Source organism: Corvus hawaiiensis, chromosome 4 (assembly GCF_020740725.1).
Source record: "Corvus hawaiiensis isolate bCorHaw1 chromosome 4, bCorHaw1.pri.cur, whole genome shotgun sequence".
Lineage (NCBI taxonomy): Eukaryota > Metazoa > Chordata > Aves > Passeriformes > Corvidae > Corvus > Corvus hawaiiensis.
In genome coordinates, this window is record NC_063216.1 from 20,866,255 (window position 1) to 20,887,650 (window position 21,396).

The 21,396-nt window shown below is 41.1% G+C and overlaps 1 protein-coding gene across 9 annotated transcripts in view; it reads left to right on the top strand.

Moving 5' to 3' along the window:
* DGKI (diacylglycerol kinase iota) overlaps positions 1-21,396 on the top strand; it is a 214,091-nt gene that overhangs the window by 153,590 nt on the left and 39,105 nt on the right. For all 9 annotated transcript variants that reach the window (XM_048300151.1, XM_048300143.1, XM_048300144.1 and 6 more), the window contains 4 exons: positions 1,108-1,148; positions 2,759-2,886; positions 3,428-3,553; positions 20,855-20,880. In XM_048300151.1, the coding sequence (XP_048156108.1) occupies positions 1,108-1,148; positions 2,759-2,886; positions 3,428-3,553; positions 20,855-20,880 (321 nt within the window). The remainder of the gene's footprint in view (positions 1-1,107; positions 1,149-2,758; positions 2,887-3,427; positions 3,554-20,854; positions 20,881-21,396) is intronic.

Sequence of the window (21,396 nt, forward strand, 5' to 3'; positions counted from 1 at the left end):
GATTAAGGGTTAGAAGGGACCTTAAAGATCATCTAGTCCAAACTCCCCCTGCCATGGGCAGGGCCACCTCTCACTAGACCAGGCTGCTCAAGGCCTTACCCAACCTGACCTTGAACACTGCCAGGGTTGGGGCATTCACAACTTCCCTGGACAACCGGTTCAGCTATCTCACCACTCTCACAATAAAGAATTTCTTCCTAATATTTAGCCTAAATTTCCCCTTTTTTCAGTATGTACCCATTACTCCTTGTCCCGTCACCATGGTTCCTGATGAAGAGTCCCTCTTCAGCCTCCCTGTAGGCCTCTTCAGATGCTGGAAGGTTGCTTTGAGTTTTCCATGCAACCTTATCTTCTCCAGGCTGAGCAGCCCCAACTTTCTCAGACTATCTTTGTCAGGGAGGTGCTCCAGTCCTCTTATCAGCTTCAGGGCCCTCCTCTGGACTTGCTTCAACAGTTCCAGGTCGTTCTCGTGTTGGGGGCAGCAGAACTGTACACAGCAGTCCAGGTGGGGTCTCACAAGAGCAGAGGGGGAGAATCCCTTCCCTTGACCTGGTGGCCACATTCCTTTTTACTGCAGCCCAGGACATGGTTGGCTTTCTGGGCTAAAAGCACACCCAGCAGGTTCTGCTGAGTTTTTCACCAGCCATCACCCCCAAGTCCTTCTCTGTAGGGCTGCTCTCAGTCACTTCTCCACCCAGCCTGTACGTGTGCCTGGTATTGCCACGGCTCCTGTGAGGACCTTGCACTTCGCTTTGTTGAACTCCACGAGGGTTGCACTGGCCCACCTCTCAAGCGTGCCAAGGTGCCCCGGGCTGGTATCCCTTTGCTTCTGCATGTTGACTGCACCACCCAGGCTGGTGTGAGCAGGGAACTCACCAAGGGCACACTTGATCCCACTGTCCCTGTCGCTGACCAAGATGTTGGTCACAGCACTGACCGAAGGGACACCACTCATATGGACATAAGGAATCTGCTTATGTTCTTGTGGAGCCACTGTGACTTCCCTGACACAGAGCTTGTGTTATGAGCTACTGATGTCAGTGCCGCCCATCTTGTCCATGCAGTTTTGCTCAGACTATTTTCTGCTGTTGTTTCTCTGTGTTGCAGCAACTTCTGCTGATCGTTTTTACCGCATTGACAGATCTCAGGTAAATCCTTATTTGGTTTTTGTTTCTACAGATTTTTTTTTTTTAAAGCTATGTTATATGCAGCTTAAAATGAATTATCTGCCAGTCTTCCTGTGTATTGCAAAATGTTACTCATGATGTCTCATGAGAAGTAGAGAAAAAAATTCTGGGCTGTTTTTTAGTTGATCTAATTCACTTTGTTTCATTGATGGTCTGGTATCTGCTGACCATCTGCCATTCTGTTCACTACCAATCTGATGTACAGATCAGAATTTCCTTATCAAGTCTTACTAGGGGCATCTGTGTGGTACCAGTGTATTTGTATTTATCATTTCACTGATGTTTTTATGCACCAGAAGTCTTGATCCTGTGTGTGTGCACCATGAAATAGCTATGGAAGTTATGGTGTTGCTACAATTTGAGAATTATGAAAAGAGATTCATAAAATATTCCCAAGGAACCCCAAAACAATGCGTATCTCTGCTGGATTCAAACCTGTGGCATAGATCTGACAATCTGAATATATTTTCTAAAAGACACTGAAAATTTTACAAGGCTTTTGGTATTTCTGATTTGTAGCCAGAACAGGCCAATTAGTGGCTCAGCATTAAGTGCAAATTGTTGATTTCACACAGTGATTGTTTGTATCTGGTCCCCCTGAGAGCTGTGTAAACTGTTTCTGAATCATATGAACATATTACTGTTTCTTAGCAAAAGCAGCTGGTGCTTTAATTCAAGCGGAAGGAGCTGTGACTTTAGTTTAGAGTTCCCAGGTTCAGTCTCTGCATGTAGCCACCATGGGACTTCTTTGCACACAGTCAAATAAATGCTTTGATGTTGTAATCTAACATTTGGAAGGCAGGGGTGAAGAAGATGCTGCTACAGATTAAACTAGGCAATGTGACTCTGTTTGGCTTATTCTGCATTTCTCTAATACTGTACTAATGGTCATCTTTAACTCCTACTCCTTCATCCTGTGTTTCTCTGGGGAAAAAATCAGTACTGTGTGTTGGTCCCAGCATACAAACAGTGGCAAATTTCCTGCCCATTTGCCGACATAGACAGGCACACTCACTCACACTCAGTGGTTTTTTTTTTTGAAAGACAATGAACCTTCATTGTCAATAATAAAAACAAAGGACTGTGAAAGACAACTGTGGTAAAGGAGATGTGAAAACAGAATGTATAAGTGGTGGAGATCTGGAAGAGTACCCCCAAACAATGAAAAGTTCTGTCAACCATCATTGAAGAAGAGACCTCAGGTGTTGGTCCTCATTTCGAATGTGAACCTCAGCTTTTTGGGTAGATGTCCAGGTGTCATCAGAATGGTATACTCGTTGAGTAACAGCCTTTAAAGTGTTGCTGTGAGTGTGCAGCTTGGTCATTGGGAATCTTGTTTGGCTTGAAATCAATGACATATTAATAGGTGACTTCTGTGGCAATAAATAATAATAAATAAATAAAGTAAATATGTGTGTGTGTATGAGTACACATTCAAATAAAAACACAGAGTCCCTTGAATATTCTTCAGAGACCCTGATGTGCACTCAGCTCACTCTAGGGCAGCTGGGTACTCTGAGAGACCAGTGATGCTGCAGGTTCATTATTTGTTGCTTCTGTCACTCCAACAGGAACATTTGCACTTTGTGACGGAAATTTCGCAGGACGAGATTTTTATTCTGGATCCAGAGATGGTAATGTCTCAGCAGGTGGGGACACCACCAGGAATGCCTGATCTGGTAGTGGAGCAGGCATCTGGGTGAGTGCTGCTGGCATCTGATTTTCAGCAGTTGTATTAGAGATGGGCATCTCTTTCCGGTCCCCTTTTCTGAAGGATTAGGAGATATGGGAGGGCAGGTATTAAGTAGGAACAAATCCAGCCGTGGTAATGACAGGCAGACAGTAGTGTAACATCTACTCTATTAAGCTTCCTGGAACACACAGCAGGAATAGTGGACTTCAGCACCTTTTAACCACCTCACACCACCTAACCCTAAATCCTGCCTTAAATCTCTAACAATTGAGTTACAAACTTCTTCTCTGAATGGTCAGATTCCACTGTGTAAGGCCCTGAAGCCCTTTGTGTCTAAGAATGATCATGAAGTGTCTCTGTTTCTTATCATCCTCTTGACAGATCAGAAATACGTCTATTCATCTTTAGGAACAGTTTTGTACTCATAGTGAATTAATTTTAACTTGCCATGGGCTGAAAAATGCTGGGACCCAATAAGCATAAGACAGCTTCAAAGTGGAGCTCACAAGGGGTGTGAATGCCTTTCTCTTCCTTCTTCTCTCCTTAGAATATCGGATCGGTGGAACCCTGCGGTTCGGAAGAGGATGCTGAGCGACAGCGGTCTTGGCAAGATTTCTCCCCACTACGAGGTACCTGACAAACAGAAGGACGCCAGCCAGACACATATGCTGCAGTAAGAGCCCTCTGCCTTTCTCTGCTTGATGATGCACTGTCACTGTCACCACAGACAGCTCCTAATGTGTCCTTTAAGCTTAATGAGTTGTCCTGACATTACAAATTGTGCTGAAATTACAAATACCTTTTGCTAATTCTCTTATGCTTCTCCCTTCTGTTCTTCTTCTTTATCCATTATTTTATGTTCTTGCCTTTGTTTCGTTCTCTGTGGCACCCTGCCCTCTTAATAAACCTAAACCCAAGTATTTGAAAGAAAATAACTTATTTTGGATGTCTGAACTTCCAGCTAAGAAAATCTTGGCAACTGGTTAGGTGAACGGTCAAAACATTCACCCTCAAGGCAGCTCTGATGCAATGTGACAAAGCAGAAACCTCTAGAACGGCTGCTTATTGTCAAAGATGTGGGTAATGGCTTTCATATAATCTTGAACCCTGTAGGATGGCTGTACAGTGGTTTTCTTTCTGATTATTCCTCCATGAAAGAAATTTTTACTGCCTTAGTACCATCTACTATGTTCAGATCTATTTAAAAATATCTCTTATTCTGCTTACCTATAGAAGTGGTTCTCACCTTTTTGGCTATTTCACTTTAGATTTTCAAAACCATCAGTAGATCACTACCAAAGATTAGATGGGAAACACCTGTCAGAACTCTGTGGCTGGCTTTGAAAGTTGTTTGTGTTTTGGGGTTGTATTCTCCCCACCCCCCAAGTATATAATGTATAATTATGTTTCTAGTTCTACTATATCAAGAACCCTATGGGTAGGTTTTAAGACCCGTATAGTATAGTGCAGCATAATAGGTTTTAAAACCCATTTTCAGCATAGAAAAATTGGGAATAGTGACAATGTGGTCCTTTTTCAGGTTTTTTTTCTGTCAGGATGTGTGTCGAGGGGGCTGCAAGGTACAGGGCAGGCAGAGCCTACATCTCCAGGGCAGGTGCAGGGTGGATGGCAGGCTGCATGGCCATGGGGCTACCAACTGGGAACTTTTCAGCTAGCTGAAAACTGCTGTCAGGGGGAGGTGTCATGGCAAGAAAGGGTGATCAAGGTAGCACTGCCAGGAGACAATCACCTGGTTTTCCCCCTGAGGGATTCTGGATCAGTTCTTGTTACTTTTTGCAAAGTGAAGAATGGTGAATTCAGGTTAATTTTTCCACAGACTGGAATGGCAGGGCCCAAAATCTGGACCCGGCAAAGCTGTGAGAAAAATGATAGTTGGACAGATTTAGGCAGTGTGGAGAGATGTGAGAACAAGTGGACTAATTTCTAATTGATAAGAAGAATGATTTTGTTTACACCAGCATGACTGGAAATGTTTGCTTTGCTGTAACAATTACATTTGGTAGATTTATTAAGTACAAGGTAAGCCAGTAGCATTGCTCAGAGTAAAGTGTCCCTGTCACTGCCTACTATAAGGAATTGTTTTCTTTACAGCTTCTCTAAACTTTAATTGATTTGGCTGAAATTTTTCATGCTAAGACTCAGTCTATGATTGATTTTTTTCCTTTTAGTAAAAACTTTAACAAAAAAGCCAGTTCTTTCTGAAGACAAGATTTGTGGGAAATGTGCTTCTTCAAATGACCTTCTTTCAAATAAATAAATCCAGTGGTTCTTTCCTGAGATGTGTTAGTGCTGGTAGTAGAATGAACTTCATTGGAATGAAATTTTGGAAGCTTGGCATTTAGTAAAATGTCATCATAATACCAGGGAGATGCCTTCTGCTGTCTTGAAAATTACCCCTGAATTTGCCCTGCTGATGAGGTTGTTTGTGCACTTTGGAGACACCTCAGATTCAAGAGCTTTGCTTTCAAAAGTTTCTGTCTGTACATGCTCACGGAAGAGTTATGCTTCTCTGTGCTTAATTTGGGTTGCAGACCTGCCCACAGAGCTGAGGGAAGTGGGGCTGTGCTGCTCATTAGCTGATATCCAGTAGCAAGGAGAAAAGGGATGCAGCAGTCGTGGTCAAATGGAGATGGGTCAGAAGAAGGTCTATGAAGGAACAAGGAAAAGAGGTTGCAAGAGTCAAAGGAGTAGAAGCAAAAAGGGAGGATGTGCAGGAACTCGGGGAACAGGGTTAAAGGATGGGAGCTGTTAAGGGCACAGAGGATAACCAGGTGTCTGGGGAGTCAGAATGGGAATAATGAAAAGGAGGAGGGCATGGGACACTGATAGGTAAGAGATGAGTGAGGCAGACTAGGGGCATGGGGGAAGGGTCTGTGGCTGATTCTCTCCAGAATACAGAATTCTGGGTTTATGCAGGTTATTACACAAGTGGGAAAGTTCTGAAATATGTTTAGACACTTCCTTACTTGCTACCAAGGTGGAAGGTGTATGGTAAATGAGTCAGGGGACTGCAGTGGAGGCAGCAAGGTATTATTACAGTTAAGACAGTTGAATGATGCTCTGTGGGACTGGCTTCTCTTTTCAGAATCTGTGACAGAATTTCTGAATGGTGAAGATTTACAACAAACTTTTCTCAGGTGGCTGGTTCACCATGGCCTCCTCATTCTATGCATGTCCACTGTGAAGTGGGTTTGGTTACTGGGAGGCCATTACAAGGAGATTTTGAAAGTGTGTGGAGGGCTGGAAACTAAGCAATAGGCTTTCCATTGTCTCAGGTTGTATTACTGAAATGAATGGAAAGCTTGTGCCTGCTTTCCCAGCTGCAGAATACAGATAATACTGCAACTTCGCCTTAAAGGAGCACAGTGAGGGTAAATTTCATGGTCATGAGAAACCTGGATACTACGGGGAGACTGTCAGAGATGCTGAGCAGGACATTAATCATTTTACCTTCTGTGCACAGTTTTGGCAGTGTGGGAGAAATAAATCTTGAGGCTGTGTACTACCTGTACAGGAGGATGTCAAGCAGGTTTCTACTTAAACACTGAGGAAAGAGTCTAGTAGAGAAAATAGAGACTGGCAATGTGACTATAAGTTGTTGTAACATTTGAGTGCGACAGGGATGCAGTACGATGCTCAGTGATGTGAGATCCCAAATTTCCAAGCTTCTGGATGTTTGAATTTGCAATCTAAAAAATCTCTCCAACATGGCACTTCAAAGAAAAAAACAAGTACTTTAGAAAGCATTATTATATTTTGGCTGCTGAAGTTGCTCACAGGTTCTTTGCAGAGATTTGTCCCTTCAGAAATTATTTTTTAATTAAAAGTTGAGAAAAGGATTTCAGCAAAATTCCTAGACAGGAATATGGCAGAGAACAGAGGGGACAGTTCCTCCTATAAATAGAGCTCTCATGGATCTTCTAAGAGTCATCAGCATCCAATGCTTTATATCCAGTCAGAAATACTGCACAGCTCAAAATGCATTATCCTGTAGCCTCGGGCGAGTGACAGGAGACTTGGTATGAGACAAAGTGTCATAGCTGACTCACTGAGTGGTTTCTCAGTGGCCACTTTTCTCCTAAACAGGGGTTGTGAGTGAACCTCTTCAGGTGCTAGGAACAGATTAAACCACAGCTGGTCATCATATAGCTTCAGGATGCTTAGAGTGCATCTTTCATCACTCTATAAACACACTTAAATATGTGTATATGCATATATATATACATACATATAAAACTTCTTTAAGATGAAGTAATTATTTCTGACATGAATAATGTAGCTAAAAATCAAAGTATGCAGGTAGAATGATCCCTTATAGTGTTTCAATAACTGAAAGCAGAGAACAGAATATGTGATCTAAAAATAATTATAATGTTAGGTGTTGCTTTTGATCACAAGCTATTTAGTTAAAGCATAATGTGAATATAATGGTTCTGAGGCAGGGGTCTTTCTGAGAGAAAAATTATGCTTTTGTTTTCAATTAACTGAGCTTCACATTATTTTCAGGTAGCTGTTGATTAATGGTATTTCATGTTTTGTTCCTTTTTTGATGGCTCTTTGATCTGTGATGAACTGGACAGGATGTGAAATAGTGTCTTGATACAGTAACCAGGAGCTGGGGCAGATTGTAGTTGAATAGGAACATCAGTTAGTGTGAACAGTGCAGAAAAAAATAAAGAAAAACACAGTGGGAAAACAATTTACTAGGACTAGAGGTGCTTGATCTTGAAAAAAATTAAATATTCTGGTCTGACTCCACTGAAACAGGTAACTGGACTCTTCCTTTGTATGTGAGTGGGTTCATCTTATGATTAAATGGTGCAGTGAGATGCAGAAGACCTCACAGCTTGCTGTAAGTGTTTGTTGTTGGCCTTATATTTCTCTTCTTAGTTATGTTTGTCACCCTGTTATGTGATGGGGCTGGAAAATTGATAAAATAAAAACCCCAACGGCATACAAAGATGAAAAGGTGCCTATACCTCGGTAGAGGTTTAATCTACATCATTTAATTGAAGTCATTAATCTTCCCACTATTTGGGGGAGTAACAAGCACTTTTCTAGCATCTGTCCAGCTGTGATGGCAATGTGTTTCTCAAGCTGCTAGCTGCAGATTCGGAATTGAGTTCATGGCTCATGAAGGGTGGGTGAAGGTTGGCCAGGATGCCATGTGGTCCTGTCAGGGAGAGGAATAAAAAACGCCTGTAGGTGCTGGAAGATGGCTGCAGCCCTTTCCACTAAATAGACATTAATTAGCTAGTTTTACCATCCAGGCATTGCTTTATGAAGCAGTAATAGCCTAGTTTCTCAGAGGGAAGAAGAAAAAGGCTAAATGCCAAGTGTTTAACAGCCACAAGAATCTGATCGTTGCCCAGGAAATCAGTGTGACACTGCAGATGTTATGAGGTGGTTTAGGGTATTTTTTAAAGAGAAATCTTTGTGTATTACAAGATGAGAAGAGCATCAGGGATACAAGTTTGCATGCAGAAAGGAGAAAGAATGCTCATTAAGTGAAACTTTAGAAAATGTAATCAGAACAAGAACTGCCTAGTGACAGTGAATCTTTAAAATTTCAAAGGTTGGTAAGGACTTGAGAAATCCAAGGGTTTTCCCAAAAAATATTGCATTGGAAAACTCAACATCAGCTCCTAAATAGGTGGAGTAGTCTGCCCTACTGTTTTTGATAGCAAAATCTGAATTAATTTTCAGGTTTGGATTTAGTTCAAGCTGCATTTATAAAATTACACTGCAAGAGTGAAGTGCATGTGTCTTCATCAGGTATTTGTACACCTGTAAGAATTACTTTCCATTCTGCAGATGAAGCTCCATGGGTACTGATTGCTTTCAAGCAAATCTTATTTTAGTGAAGGCATAAATCACCATCACCTTTATTGTACACTCCTGTGTAGTCCTTATAATAGGACTAGAATATAACAGAGTGAAAGTGTCTGTTTTTTGCTCAACTCTCCCTTTTCTTTGTCTTCTGTTGTCTTGGATACTTTTACAAATAGCTTGTAAGTCATCTCTCTCACTACCTGAAAGTGGAGCATGAGAGATTTGCCTAAAGCAACTCTCTGCCTCTCACTAGGGAAGTGATGTCAAAAAGGAGGGCTTGTCAGTGGAAGGGAAGATGTAGACTCAAAGAAGATGGAAAGTATTGTAAAGAGGATCTAGAATTATTCAGAAGAAGGTAAACATGAATTAAATAGGGAAAGAACTTCAAAGAAAGCAAAGAAGAAAAAATTACAAGAATACAGCAAATGAATAAGAAATGGTTTGGAGTGAAAGGAAGTTCCCTAAGTGAGACTGAGTGTGAAAAAAGTGATGAATTTTGGTGTGGGGTCTAGTCCTGTATTTTTAAAGCTTTTACCATTTGCCAGCATGATGCAGCCACAACACTTAAAATTGTATGCACATCCCAGATAGAGGCTACAATTTATCCACCATTAGGTAAACCTTTCTTCAATTGCTGCTGTAAATCTTCCCTTACCCCCATGTATGAAGAATTCTTTGACAAGGATGGCACCTGTTAATTTTGTTCCTCTAGTGCACAGGTGTGGTAAACAATGTAATGTATTTTAAGTTTCTGTTGTGAATATAATTTCTCTCTATATACATCAAGTTCTTAGCCATGTTCATTGTTTTGGGAGATTTTCAGTGGGGAAAAATGCAATAATTATTTAGGGACTCCTGGCCGTGTCTGATTAGTAGAAACACCTTGACTCAACTGTAGAAGAAAGGCAGAGTTGGGAGAGGAAATCAATGTTAAAATAAGAGAGGATGGAGAGGAATGCTCATACTAAAATACCTTTGCAAAGACTGGCCTGCATGAAATACGCTCTTGGTTTATCCTGAGTGGGTTAAACATGGGAACAGCTGCTCTTAGCTCAGGATTCAAGAGGCTTTGTGCTACTTCAGCTGGAATGGTACCATCTCAGGGATGCTTCTGGGCATGGAAAGATCCTGGCGTTTAGTTCTGATGTCTGAAGGCACAAAAGCAGGATGAGGGAAAGTGTTGCCACATACAAGCCCTGCCAGGTCAGGGGACGAGCCATGGCTTTGTGGTAATTGCACCCATTGGACCTGAGGGACCTTTGCAAACAACAAGAATCAAATGGTTCTGGAACTATTCAACACAAACTTTCAGCAACTTCTGGTGTCACCTTTAAGTGACTGCATACAGGCAAAACCTTATTTAATCATCTCTTCCTCTGTTTTGATTAGTAGAATTTCTATGTCACTACTGTCAAGTCTGGCCTTATCTACCGAGAACTGGGCTGTAGAAAATTCGTGGGTTTTACTTAAAATTTTCTGCAACAGTCATTAGTAATTGGTACTTACACATCATCCTGTCAGCCCCAGCCCAGTAATACTGAGCTTTAAGATACAGCTTTTGCTTCTGCTCTTGTTAACCACAATTGGGAAAAGAAGAAATCAGAATTTGGTTTAGATTTGCATGTCTATGACCATATTGATGTATGTGAATGCAATGCAAAGAGTGAAGAATGAAGTCTCCAGCCTTTGCTGCTGAGGCACCCAGTTACTAAGGGGTTTTAATAACAGTAGGCACATCTGAAGTGGGTTTGGGCATCTGCCCCTTCGATAGATGGCAGAAATAGAGCACATCCTGTACTGTATCCTGTACAGTGTTTTTGTTTCTCATCGGTACTTATTACCAATACATTTTATCATTCTGCATTTAGCTTCCCAGAGTGGATTGGGTGGGATTTAACTTCCTCTTTTCTCACCAGCCTGCTGCCTCTTAATGGCTTTTGTGGCATCTCAACACCTGATGCACAGCGGAGGAAATTCACCCTGCTGACAAATTATTTTGACAGACAGTGACATGCAAAACACTCTCACACACGATGAGACTATAAATCAGTTTCTTTAGAGAGATCTTGCTTCTTGACTGGCATCCCACTTTCCAAAAGGGAAATGCAAGCAGCCCAGCTCTCCTCTACTCCTTGGGGCAACTTCAAGCAACAGAATGCACATGCACTTGACAAAGGAACCATCTTACTTGAATGTTAAAAAGTCAATTACCACCTATCTTGAAAATGCTTCTGAATATTTCCAGTAGCCAAAGGGGCAAAGCCAAGTTTTCCTCATGGAATGTAAGTTTTTATTTTGGAGTGCATTTAAAGGATAAAAAATGATGTTGTCAGAGAACAGATAGCTGGGTACCTTGGTTTTCTTTAAGTGGTTTACCTTAACAGCTATTAATCTGCTTTCCACTCTCTGGCTGATAGCCAAGACTGAAGCAGTAGAGTCTCTTTTCTCTTTTTTTTTAACAACTGTGTTCTTTTTTCCACCTTTGCTTCCATCCTTGTTTACCTACTTTTAGTCCTGGGTTTGCAAAGCAGAATCTTCACTGAGAAGTGAAACAGCTTTACAGCAAAGAAGACAGGAATGTATCAAGAGAATAACTTCTCATAATCTTGTTTTCTTTTTGCCTGGGTAAAAGCAAATGACATTTGATAATTTAATTTTTAGGGCCTACTGCTTTCCGTGCAAGCTTTGGACATGTGGTAACTGTACCTGGCAGGAGAAGAGTAGCAAAAGTAGATCTGACAATGCCACTGTAGAATGTGCATTATCCCTCTCTCCAGCTTTGTGGAGTGGAAACAGCAGACCTGTGGTCTCCAGTGACATTAAAGGCACTGGAAAAGGGGATGAATGGGTTTACTACGGTGATAAAGGATGATTGGCAGAAAGATATATTCTTCTGGGTATACTTTAAGCACTGTTATAAATATAGGTTGAATATTCTCCAGCATGGCAGACTTACAATCCAATCAAGGTCAGAAAAGTAGTGTACCTTGTAGTTTTAGATATGTGTGTCTGCATTTGTGTGTACTTCTTACTCATTTATAAGAGTTGAAGTAAGAAAAAAACCAACCACAACAACAAAAACCAAACCCTAATCCTGCCAGTCCTAATTTTCTTAGCACTGCACAGGAATAGCAAGCCTGTGTCCATGTGCTCTGTCCCTGCCATAAGGAGCTGCCATCTGCTTGGAGAGGAGACTGGTTCTTAATGTGTTCTCACTCAGTACCAAGCTGTCTTATCAAAGCCAAAACTAGCAAGCTTCAGAGCCTGGGTAAGAAACGCAGTCTTGTACATGTGTTACACACACATTGGGCTACATACTGTGTTCAAGCTTTCACACTTGGACATCTCATAATATGCATTTAGACTGTGTTTATATTCCTGTTCATATCCCTACATTCTGGTTTAACAGGCTTTCAAAGAGAATAGAAATATAGTTTGGTAAAATAGCTGCTCTAAACTATCACACAGAAGCACTACTTTGCCCAAATTGACTGTGTTAGACACAAAAAAGCCAAACCTTTACATAATTCTTCAAATTCTTCATGTCTGTATTTCTACTGTGGCTGAAAACTGGGAAATGTCAAAAATACCATGCAACAAAAAGCTAAAGACAAAGGATAGTTGTGTGAAAATAGGTCATCTTTTGAGGTTTGCAATGGAATATTTTAGACCTGCAAAGTTTAGTGTTTGGGTGAGGCTGGGAATGACATTCTGACGTGAGCATTCACTTCACTCATGGAACAAAAAGTGAGATTTTTTCACTGGGGCTGCTTGGAGAGTTCATTGCTTCCCAAGTTGTGTGTCTTGGCATGGCTGCTCTGCAGGGAGCTGGCCTTTCCCTTCCATGTCTAGGGTGAGTGTCTGAGTCCCCTGGCTCTGGGCTTATATGTCAGGGTGTAGGAGGTACAGTGCCTCTTTATCATGCCTGCCAAAGGACTTGGGTGAGCAGAGAAACTTCTGAAAGCTTAAAAACATTCAAATTGTCCCTGCTTGCCTGCTGCTCCTCTGCACTAGGGAAGGAGCACTAAAACCCACAGCTTTGTCTTGGTAGCTGAGACAGAGAGAGTGTTTAGCAGTGCTGGCACAGAGGTGTGTGCATGGGAGGGAAGTACATGGGAAGCAGGGCCATAACATAGAGCCTTGCTGAGGTTCCTGGCAGTGCTGATGCCCATGGGCAAGCAGGGACAGATGGACCTGGCTAAATTATGCCAAGAGCTGAAATCAGAGAGCCAGAGGTGGCTAGGAGCCAGTGTAACCCTGACTCCTAGATTCCTGTTTCTGTGCCAGGCATCTAAAAGTGCAGCACAAAACCAAATCTGAAATTCCCATTAGAAGTTTTGCTCTCCATTAGTCTATAGCAGGAGTCTAAATGGCTCAGTAGTTCTGCTCTGCCTAGGATCTGTGCATTATGCATATTAACTAAGGTGATTTTTAAATTTTTAGATTATTTTTTAAAAGATGGCAGCAAAGTGAGGGTTTCTTAGTGCTTAGCACTTGTTAAAAATCAGGCCACTTATTTTTTAACAATTGCAAGAATCTTTTTCTGAGGGATTCATGAGTTTCAGGAGCAAAATACTGTTTCTCAAAAGTGACTGGTTTGCATTGTTGTAACAAACACACCATTTAGGGTAGTTTCTGGATTGTTTAGAAACTCAAAGTGGCCTAAGATTATTTGGGTAGTGCCTCAAGAAACTAAGCAGCTGATGTGCTTCACCTGCATCTAGCCTGAGGGCCAAGTGGAGATGTGTCTTATGAACTAGGTTATACCTGAGGTGCTTAAAATGAGGCTGTCATGGCATTGTGCTTAGCAAAACAATTTCTTTCTCTGGGTTAAATAAAAGTTAAAGTCATAACAAAGTGACCTCAGCTTTAATCTTTTCCTGGAAAAAGTAGAAGTGCACTCATTTGTTGTTGAGGAAAAGTCAGATGTTTTGTTACCTAATAGATATACTTTTATTTTCATGTAGAATGCTAAGGAAGTGCATAAATGTAGCCACTTCAGCTCCTGTTCCAGGTCTTCTTGACAATCAAACAACATCCAGTCCCTTGACATTCAGTTTGCTGTTTCACTAAGGCATTGCATGGTGTGCCTAGATCTCACTTTCTTTTAGGGTTAGAGCCACATGAGCTACCGCCTTTCCTTTGCCTTTTGACTCCCAAATTCATCAGCAAATTGTCAGGTAGGTCAGTGAGGATTTGGAAGATTTAATTAGAATCTGGAAATGGAAGAATAGCATTTCAAAGAAGCTGGGATAAGGCCCTCTTCAAAATAATTTTCTTGAATTCTACTGAGATATTTTGGTGCTATGTGATGATAATAAAAAGAAAGGCTAAGTATTTAAAAAAAGACAAAACAAAAAACCAAATCCAAACAAACTGTGATCATCCTACAGTGATCCTGCTGCTCATTTGGAAATACCTTCTTTTTCAAGTAAATACCAAGCCAGCTTGCTCAGGTCATGTTTTGAGGTAGAACTATCTTATTCAAGATGAATTCATAGAACATTTCTCTATCCTTCTTCTCCTTTTTAAAAATTCACACTAGGCATGTTTGGGTTTATATCTGATTTTGTAATAAAATCTTCTATTTGCTTTTTAAGCAGCAATTCCCAGACAGCTCCTCTGGGTGTCAGTACAGCTTCAGGTATAGCTGCATTGCGTTTTCATTAAACCATTCCACAGTGGACAGAGGAGTGGTAAGAGATAATAAGTTAGACAGGAGTGAAAAAAGATATGTGACAATAAAAAGGGGCACTGCCATGCCTGTGACCCAGCAAGGAACACATCTGAGCTGCCCTGGTTTCCCTAAGAAGCACCAATTACATTCCTGTATGTTGGACTGCATGTGAACAGCCTGATTGCTCTGCAGGTAGAGACTGAGACTGCTGGAGGAAGTTACAGAGATGCTAGAAGGAATACTGATCTTTTCCTTTAGCAGAATTAGGAAAGAATATTCTCTCTAGGTTGTTGTTGCAGGCTACAGGACATGTCCAAACAGATTTCTGCAATCTAATAAATAATTTGAATGGAATTAGATTCAGGGAGCATTGCTGGCCAGCATTTTCCCATGTGTGTGAGACAGTATGGACATTGGCTGTGAGAAATATTTGAGAGGAAAGAATGACAGGAAAAATGCAGTAGTAAACCCAGAAAGCTTTGTAGAGAGATTTAAAGAATTGCAGAAAAACATGGGTTGGGAAGGACCTCTGAAGTTCATCTTATACAAATCTTCAGAACAGATCCAGCTAGATGAAGTTCAGAGCCTTTTCCAGATGAGTTTTGAATATCTGCAAAACTGGAGATTCAACAATCTCTTTACACAGCCTGCTCTTCTCTTTGATCATCCACATGGTAAAAATTTTTTCCCCTAACATCCCGTCTGAATTTCCCATGTGCCAGCTTGTGACTGTTGCTTCTCCTTTCTTCATGCAGACTCTGTCTTCTCTATACTTTCCTGTTAAGTAGTTGAAGGCAGCAATTAGATTTTTCCCAAACCTGCTCTTCTTACTGAACGAATTCAGCTTCCGTAGCCTCTCCACCTATGCCCACGCCATCTCTGCAGCCCTTTCTGGAACTCAGTTCACTTTGTCAACATCTGTCTTGTTCTGAAGTCTCCCAAGCACTGAGAGTCAAAAATCACTTCCATCTACTTTATGGCTCTGCTCTAGCAAATAGAGCTCAGCATGTCATCAGCCCTTGCTGTCTCAGGGAACTCTGCTGACAGATGTTCAACTTGTACTCTGCTAACATCAGGAACCCTTTCTGAAAAGCTGTTTTCAGCTGTTAGACAACCCAGCCTGTCTTGTTGCATGGATTTACTCCTCCTGAAGTGCAGGACTTTGAATTTGCCTTTGCTGAACTTGCTAACTTGCTGTACTTCTCCAGCCTCTGATGGTCACTCTGATCTGGGGATGTATAGGGCCAAAGTGAAAGTATGGGGAAGGTCTCAATAATTCTTAGACTTTTATTTTTCATCAAGTGCCACGGCAGAAAATGGTGATGCCCAGACTGAGCATTATCTGGTCAGGGACCAGGAAAGCAAGCAGTTCTGCCTTTCTATCAGTAAAATGATGCACTGTCTGCAGCTGGGACTGCAGGGGACTCACAGTCCCAGAGGTATTGATATAAATTGCTGAATGAGAGGGTTTCCTCACCTATATTTAAAAAATACTTGATGTGCTAAAAATTTTCTTCATTTGCAATCAGGATATGTGAATAAATCCTAACAGGGATGCCACTTTTGATTCTGAAGAGATGTACATTTAAAATGAGAAGGAATGGGTTTAATTTGACAGCTCTTCCTCTCATCACAGGCAGCTGTTGTCAGACTGAATTAGAAAGTGTGAAGAAATACATTCCTTAAGCAGGAAAAAAGTGGAATGGTCATAAACCCCAGTAGAATTGCTGCATAGAGATTGTTATTTGGCCTTTAAATATTAAATGGCTGGTTTTAAATAGGCCTGGTGCAGATGGTTTCTGCTGCAGGTTTATTGATTAAAATAGCTGCTTTACATTAGCTCCAAGTTTGTTTCTCCAGAGGCTTTTGTCTTCATGAATAATGTACCCATTGGCTGAAATTTTGTTAGAATTCATCTCCTGGAGGCTGGCTGTATCTCTAGGTTCCGAAGTCTCAGTTGACTAGGCTCAAAATTGTGACAGTCCCTGCACTTCCCTCCTTAGAAATGAATATTCCTTCTTCCACCCATCTAGTGCTGAACAAATCTAGTGCTTGCACATTGGAGAGTTCACTTGGAAATAGTCTATTTGGCTGTTTGAGAGAGGCTTGTATGATACTGAAGGTTGCCTTGGCTATATTGAGGATTAGATTTTTGCAGCAGTTCATCCAAACCCTGTGAGTGGAAAAATTCCAGTGAGCTTTGGAGCAGACTGTGAACTTGGAGGCCTGTCATGGTTTTATGTGGGCAGGTCTCATGCCTTCAATATTGTAAGTATTCCAATTTGCTGGATGCAGCTAGTGCATCTATGATCAGGCTTTTTTTACACCATTTTTATGGCCTTTTTATGCATTTCTAAATATGTGTACCTTGATTTCTGGAAGATGCTTGTGGATTTTCTGTTAAGCCTAAAGGTTATTGCTTTGCTTGCGTAAGGGGTGGTGGAACAGACATTGCACAGCTTCCCCTTGCAGGCTGAGGCTTGCAAATTCTGCTATCCCTCTGAGCTGAGTTTGCCACTCTGCAACAGGAGAACACTGCTGCTGGACCTATAAGAAAGGAGGGCTATGAACAGCATGGAAAGCAGAGCTGATAAGACCTTTCTTGATAACATGCTTCTCCTCCTCCTCCCTTCTGATCCTCTTCCCTATCACAGAAATATTTGTCTTTCCTTTAACTATCTGCTACAACAATAGCTGTCTGTAAAACCAGAGCAGGAGGAAAGTCAGATTAAAGCCTTTGGTGAAAATATGTGAAATCAGGCTCCCCTGTCTCATTTATGCTTGGGAAAATAAATATCATTGTTAGTAGAAGAGCTAATTGAATCTTGTGACTCTGGAAATGTAGCCAGTCACAGACAATCTGGCATGCCTTTACTCTCTTGGGGAGATGGTTATGCTTTCTTTCTACAAGTTAATTTTACACCAAGATAAAACCAGAAGAAAAACCCAGTTGATATGTGTGTGTATGTATATATATATGTAAAAAAAAAAAGTTATTGCATTCTGAAATGGCCAAGAACAGGATATTGCAGTGCCTGAATCTTTTCCTGAAGATTCTTTCTGTTTTGTTTAACCAAATGAAAATCTCTTCAAGATGTCATTTGGCAAAGTGTTTTGACCCAGGTGAGACCACAGATCTTGACAGTATATTAGTTTTCCTGAAGTATCTCTGACTTGTGTCTAATTTTTTTTAAGGCGTGGAGGCTGTGAAGATGATAACTTGCTTCTTTATGACAGTAAAACACATAGCAAAGATCATACTGGGAGGGTAGCTGACAGGCACTAGACAGATGGTTCCTGTGTGGATGTTAGCAGATGAGAATCCTCCCTTCTTGGGACACCTGTCTGGTGACCAGTGCTGCCACAACATATCTCTCACACTTCTTACAGACCTGAGAGAAAGATGTGTGACCGGAAATATGAGCATCGACTGGATTATTTCCTGTCAGGAATGCCCCCTGTGGCTGTGGAGTGAGTGTGTGTGGCTGAGAGCAGGTCATTAGGCTTTCTCTCCTTCCTCCCTTAGAGCCTGTCAAAGGCATGGGGTGGACGAGTCAGTGCACAAAATGCCCAACACTGTTTAGTGTGGAGGTTTCTGCAGTCTCACTTCCTTCCACCATAGCTACAAGCAAGACTCCCCTTGGTGTAGTTAGGACAGGACTTGAGCAGTTAGGAAAGCCTCCCCCTTGCTAAAATTGCATGGCCTGGAATTGTAGGAGGATGCTGAAAGTCCTCTCTACTCTTTGCCAAAATACTTCGTGTCAGTAGTGGAACAAAGAAAGCCCAGTTTATTGCGGCTGATCCTTTGGTATCTCCAATGGTGGAAGCTCTCGTTGAGGCTTTTCCTGTGGCTGGGATATTCAAACCCTTTCTTTGTGCCTTTGCTACTACATCAGAAAAGTTAAGCTTATGCTATTGTTTTTCCTTGTGAAAGCAGGAATTGACTCTCTAACTCCTCTGTTAACAACACATGAAGTGAGCCAACAAGCTCAGAGTTTATAAGGGTGAGACAGAGAGGTGCATATATACACATCAAGATACTGATATAAACCTGATGAAACTGATATAAATAAGGTTATATAAACCTTATTTTCTCAGGATATCAGGCTACACAGTTACCTGATGGATCCTTTCAAATAAAAACACTCATAGTAGCATTAGTAGTAATGTTAAATTTCATACAAGCACTGTATTCAAGACATACAACAAAACAAAAAGACAGTAATAAGTTAAAAAATAGATATTAATTTTAGGCACACAAAATATGCATAAACACATTTTTCATCCTTTCCTTCAATCAATGCTTTAATTGAGAAGACATTGGTATTGTAATAGTGTCTCTTCTGTTGTTGATGCTTTAAGGAACTAACGACATCTGTTTTCCCAAGCATAAAGAAGCGCCAAATTGTAGGATAATCTGTAATGTTTATTTTATTGTTTCAAATAAAGAACTGAAAGGTGATGAGACTGGGCAATTAAGAAACAAAACAAAGGAATAAGCTCTGCTGATGCAGTGGAATACTGCATTACCAATGCGGGGGCAGTCAGGATACGTGAGCTAAGGAACCTGGCATGACACTTGTGTGTGAAAATATTTTCAAGTATGTAAAATTTGCACCACTTTTTATGACCCATTCTGCACTGTTTAACCTTGTAGGAAATACAGTGTGTTGAATTTTGATCTTCAGAAGGGTTTCTGCTAGGAGTTAAGGACAAAAGTCTGTAACTAACTGGTCAAAGCAGCAGGACAGTTCTAGTGTTGCCTGCTAAATCCTCTGGGTTACCTGCATTCCTGTTGTATTTCCACACACATGGCTGAATGGTCAGGGCAGAGCTGGCCTGGCTGGCAGCAGAGCAGGATACAGGCTTAGGATGTACAGCAGCAATCAGAGCCTTTAATGGGAGTAGAGGATTAATTAATTCTGATCCATACAGACACATTGGCTTCTTGTGCAGTCAGAATCCTAATTAGGCAATCAAATTTTTTCCTTTCACAGTGACCATTGCTCCAGCTGTGCTCTAACTCTTTCCTCTCTTTATTTGCAAATCTCTCTCTTTTTTACAGCAAAAGAAAAATTACATACTTTGGCAGGAAAGCTTCCTTCTTTTCTTTCATTTTTTCCTGTTTGCATCTACATATTTGCATATCTGCTTCTGTTGTTCTATAATCCCTCAACCTTCATTTTCAAACTCTTGTTATGAAATGAGATCATGGCTCCTTCCTCAGCTCCTTTATTCCTCTAACCCAGGGTTCCTTCCCTTCTTTTCCCCCCTCCAGCCCTCAGCCCCTGCTGACTCAGTTAAATATACAAGTGCTCTTTTCCCCTTTGTTCCTTCTTTTCCCTTCACCCCTCTGCGGCTGCTTTTCTTATGTTGGCTTTGATCTGTTTGCTGGCAACACTAACATTTTTAAATCTTTTCTAATTTGTTATTTTTGTACATTTTTTTGAAATTATATATCTTGGAAAGGAAACATGGGTTGCCCCATTCACTGCAGGGACAAACTCATTGTTACTTGGGTGGGAAGACTGTATATGCAATTGAAATCTGTGCTGGGAAGTGCTGAGGAATGGCCCAGTCCACTGGACTGTGTGCTGTCAGTCTGGTCTAAATAATGAAGGTACACCCCAGATTCAGCTGTACAGTTAGCCTCAGTTTTGCTAAGCCACGCTTCTGCATAAAAGGGAAAAATGGAGGGCCGGTACTTCAGTGTCTTTATGTTCCTTTGTTCTGGGTGGTGACCAAAACCATAAGGAGTGTGATCCTTAGTGATGGGAACTGGACACAAATCCCTGGAATCACTGAGGTTCTCCTCTTTATCAACAGGGACACTGAGAGGTCACATGTGTTTTATAACCCTTCACTCTCTTGGGGTATTATCAGAGTCCTAACCCACTGGTTAGGGTATCCTATAACTCTTGTGTTGCTGCTGGTATGTTGACTTTTTCTGTACCTACATCTGTCCAGATGCTTTTTTTTGATCTGTTGTATTACTTCTGTGAAGATGGTGTGAATTGTTATTAATTACAACTACTGTTTTATGCTAACCATTACACTGACTTGTGGCAAAAAAAATGGCCACTGTAATGACTCTTGAGTTCCTGCCAAGATGTAATTTCCTTGACCACCTCTAGTTGTGAGGTTTTCTCCTGGCAGTGACAGTAGCAGATGAGTTTCTGCCAAGTATCTACAGACAGTCTTGGCATCAATCCTCATGAACATGGCTCCATATGGTCACTCTGGCCTGCAGAACCTGCTGCTAGATGGCCTGTTCGGCTCTATTTCTTTTTTCTTTCTTTTTTTGTCAGGCGCCTTTCAGTCCTCTCTTCTAAGGAATAAGGAAAAAAACTTCAAATTACTCCATATCCCATTCCCCACACTGAGACTGAACTTTATTTGTGATCTTTTTTTACCAAAGATTGACTGCATTTTGTTTTATTCCAGGTCACCGGTTTCTTCAGAAGATCAAGGTAAGATCTGTTTTATAGATACTAACAGCATATTAAAAATGAGACCAAAGACTAGCGAGTAAGCTCTGTTTTAACCCAGTTGTGGTGGAGAAAAATGTTTTTATAAAAATGAAACTTTGATGTTGATGAAACTATGTTCACCCCTTGACATTAAGTGCTTGATCATTTAGTTAGTTTAATTGGGACTGACAGAAGTTGAGTCATTTGTAAAATGAATCTTGCTTAATCAAATGGAACTATTGCAAGAGTTTACAGTTTATTCATCCAACTGTATAGAGCTTCACCCATGGAAAATTGTGTGGCTGAAAGGATCATGCATGTTTTTTGTAAAGATGAGAACATCTTTCATGACTCTCATAGTACAGCATCTTTATTTCTGAGAGGTGAGTGTATTGTGCTTTAAAAGCTTGAACACACATTATCTTGGGTTACCAACAGAGTCATTTTGGTAGGACAGTATGGAATTTAGTGCATCTAGGCTCTTCTACATGGAAAAGTCTCATGGCTTGAGTAGCA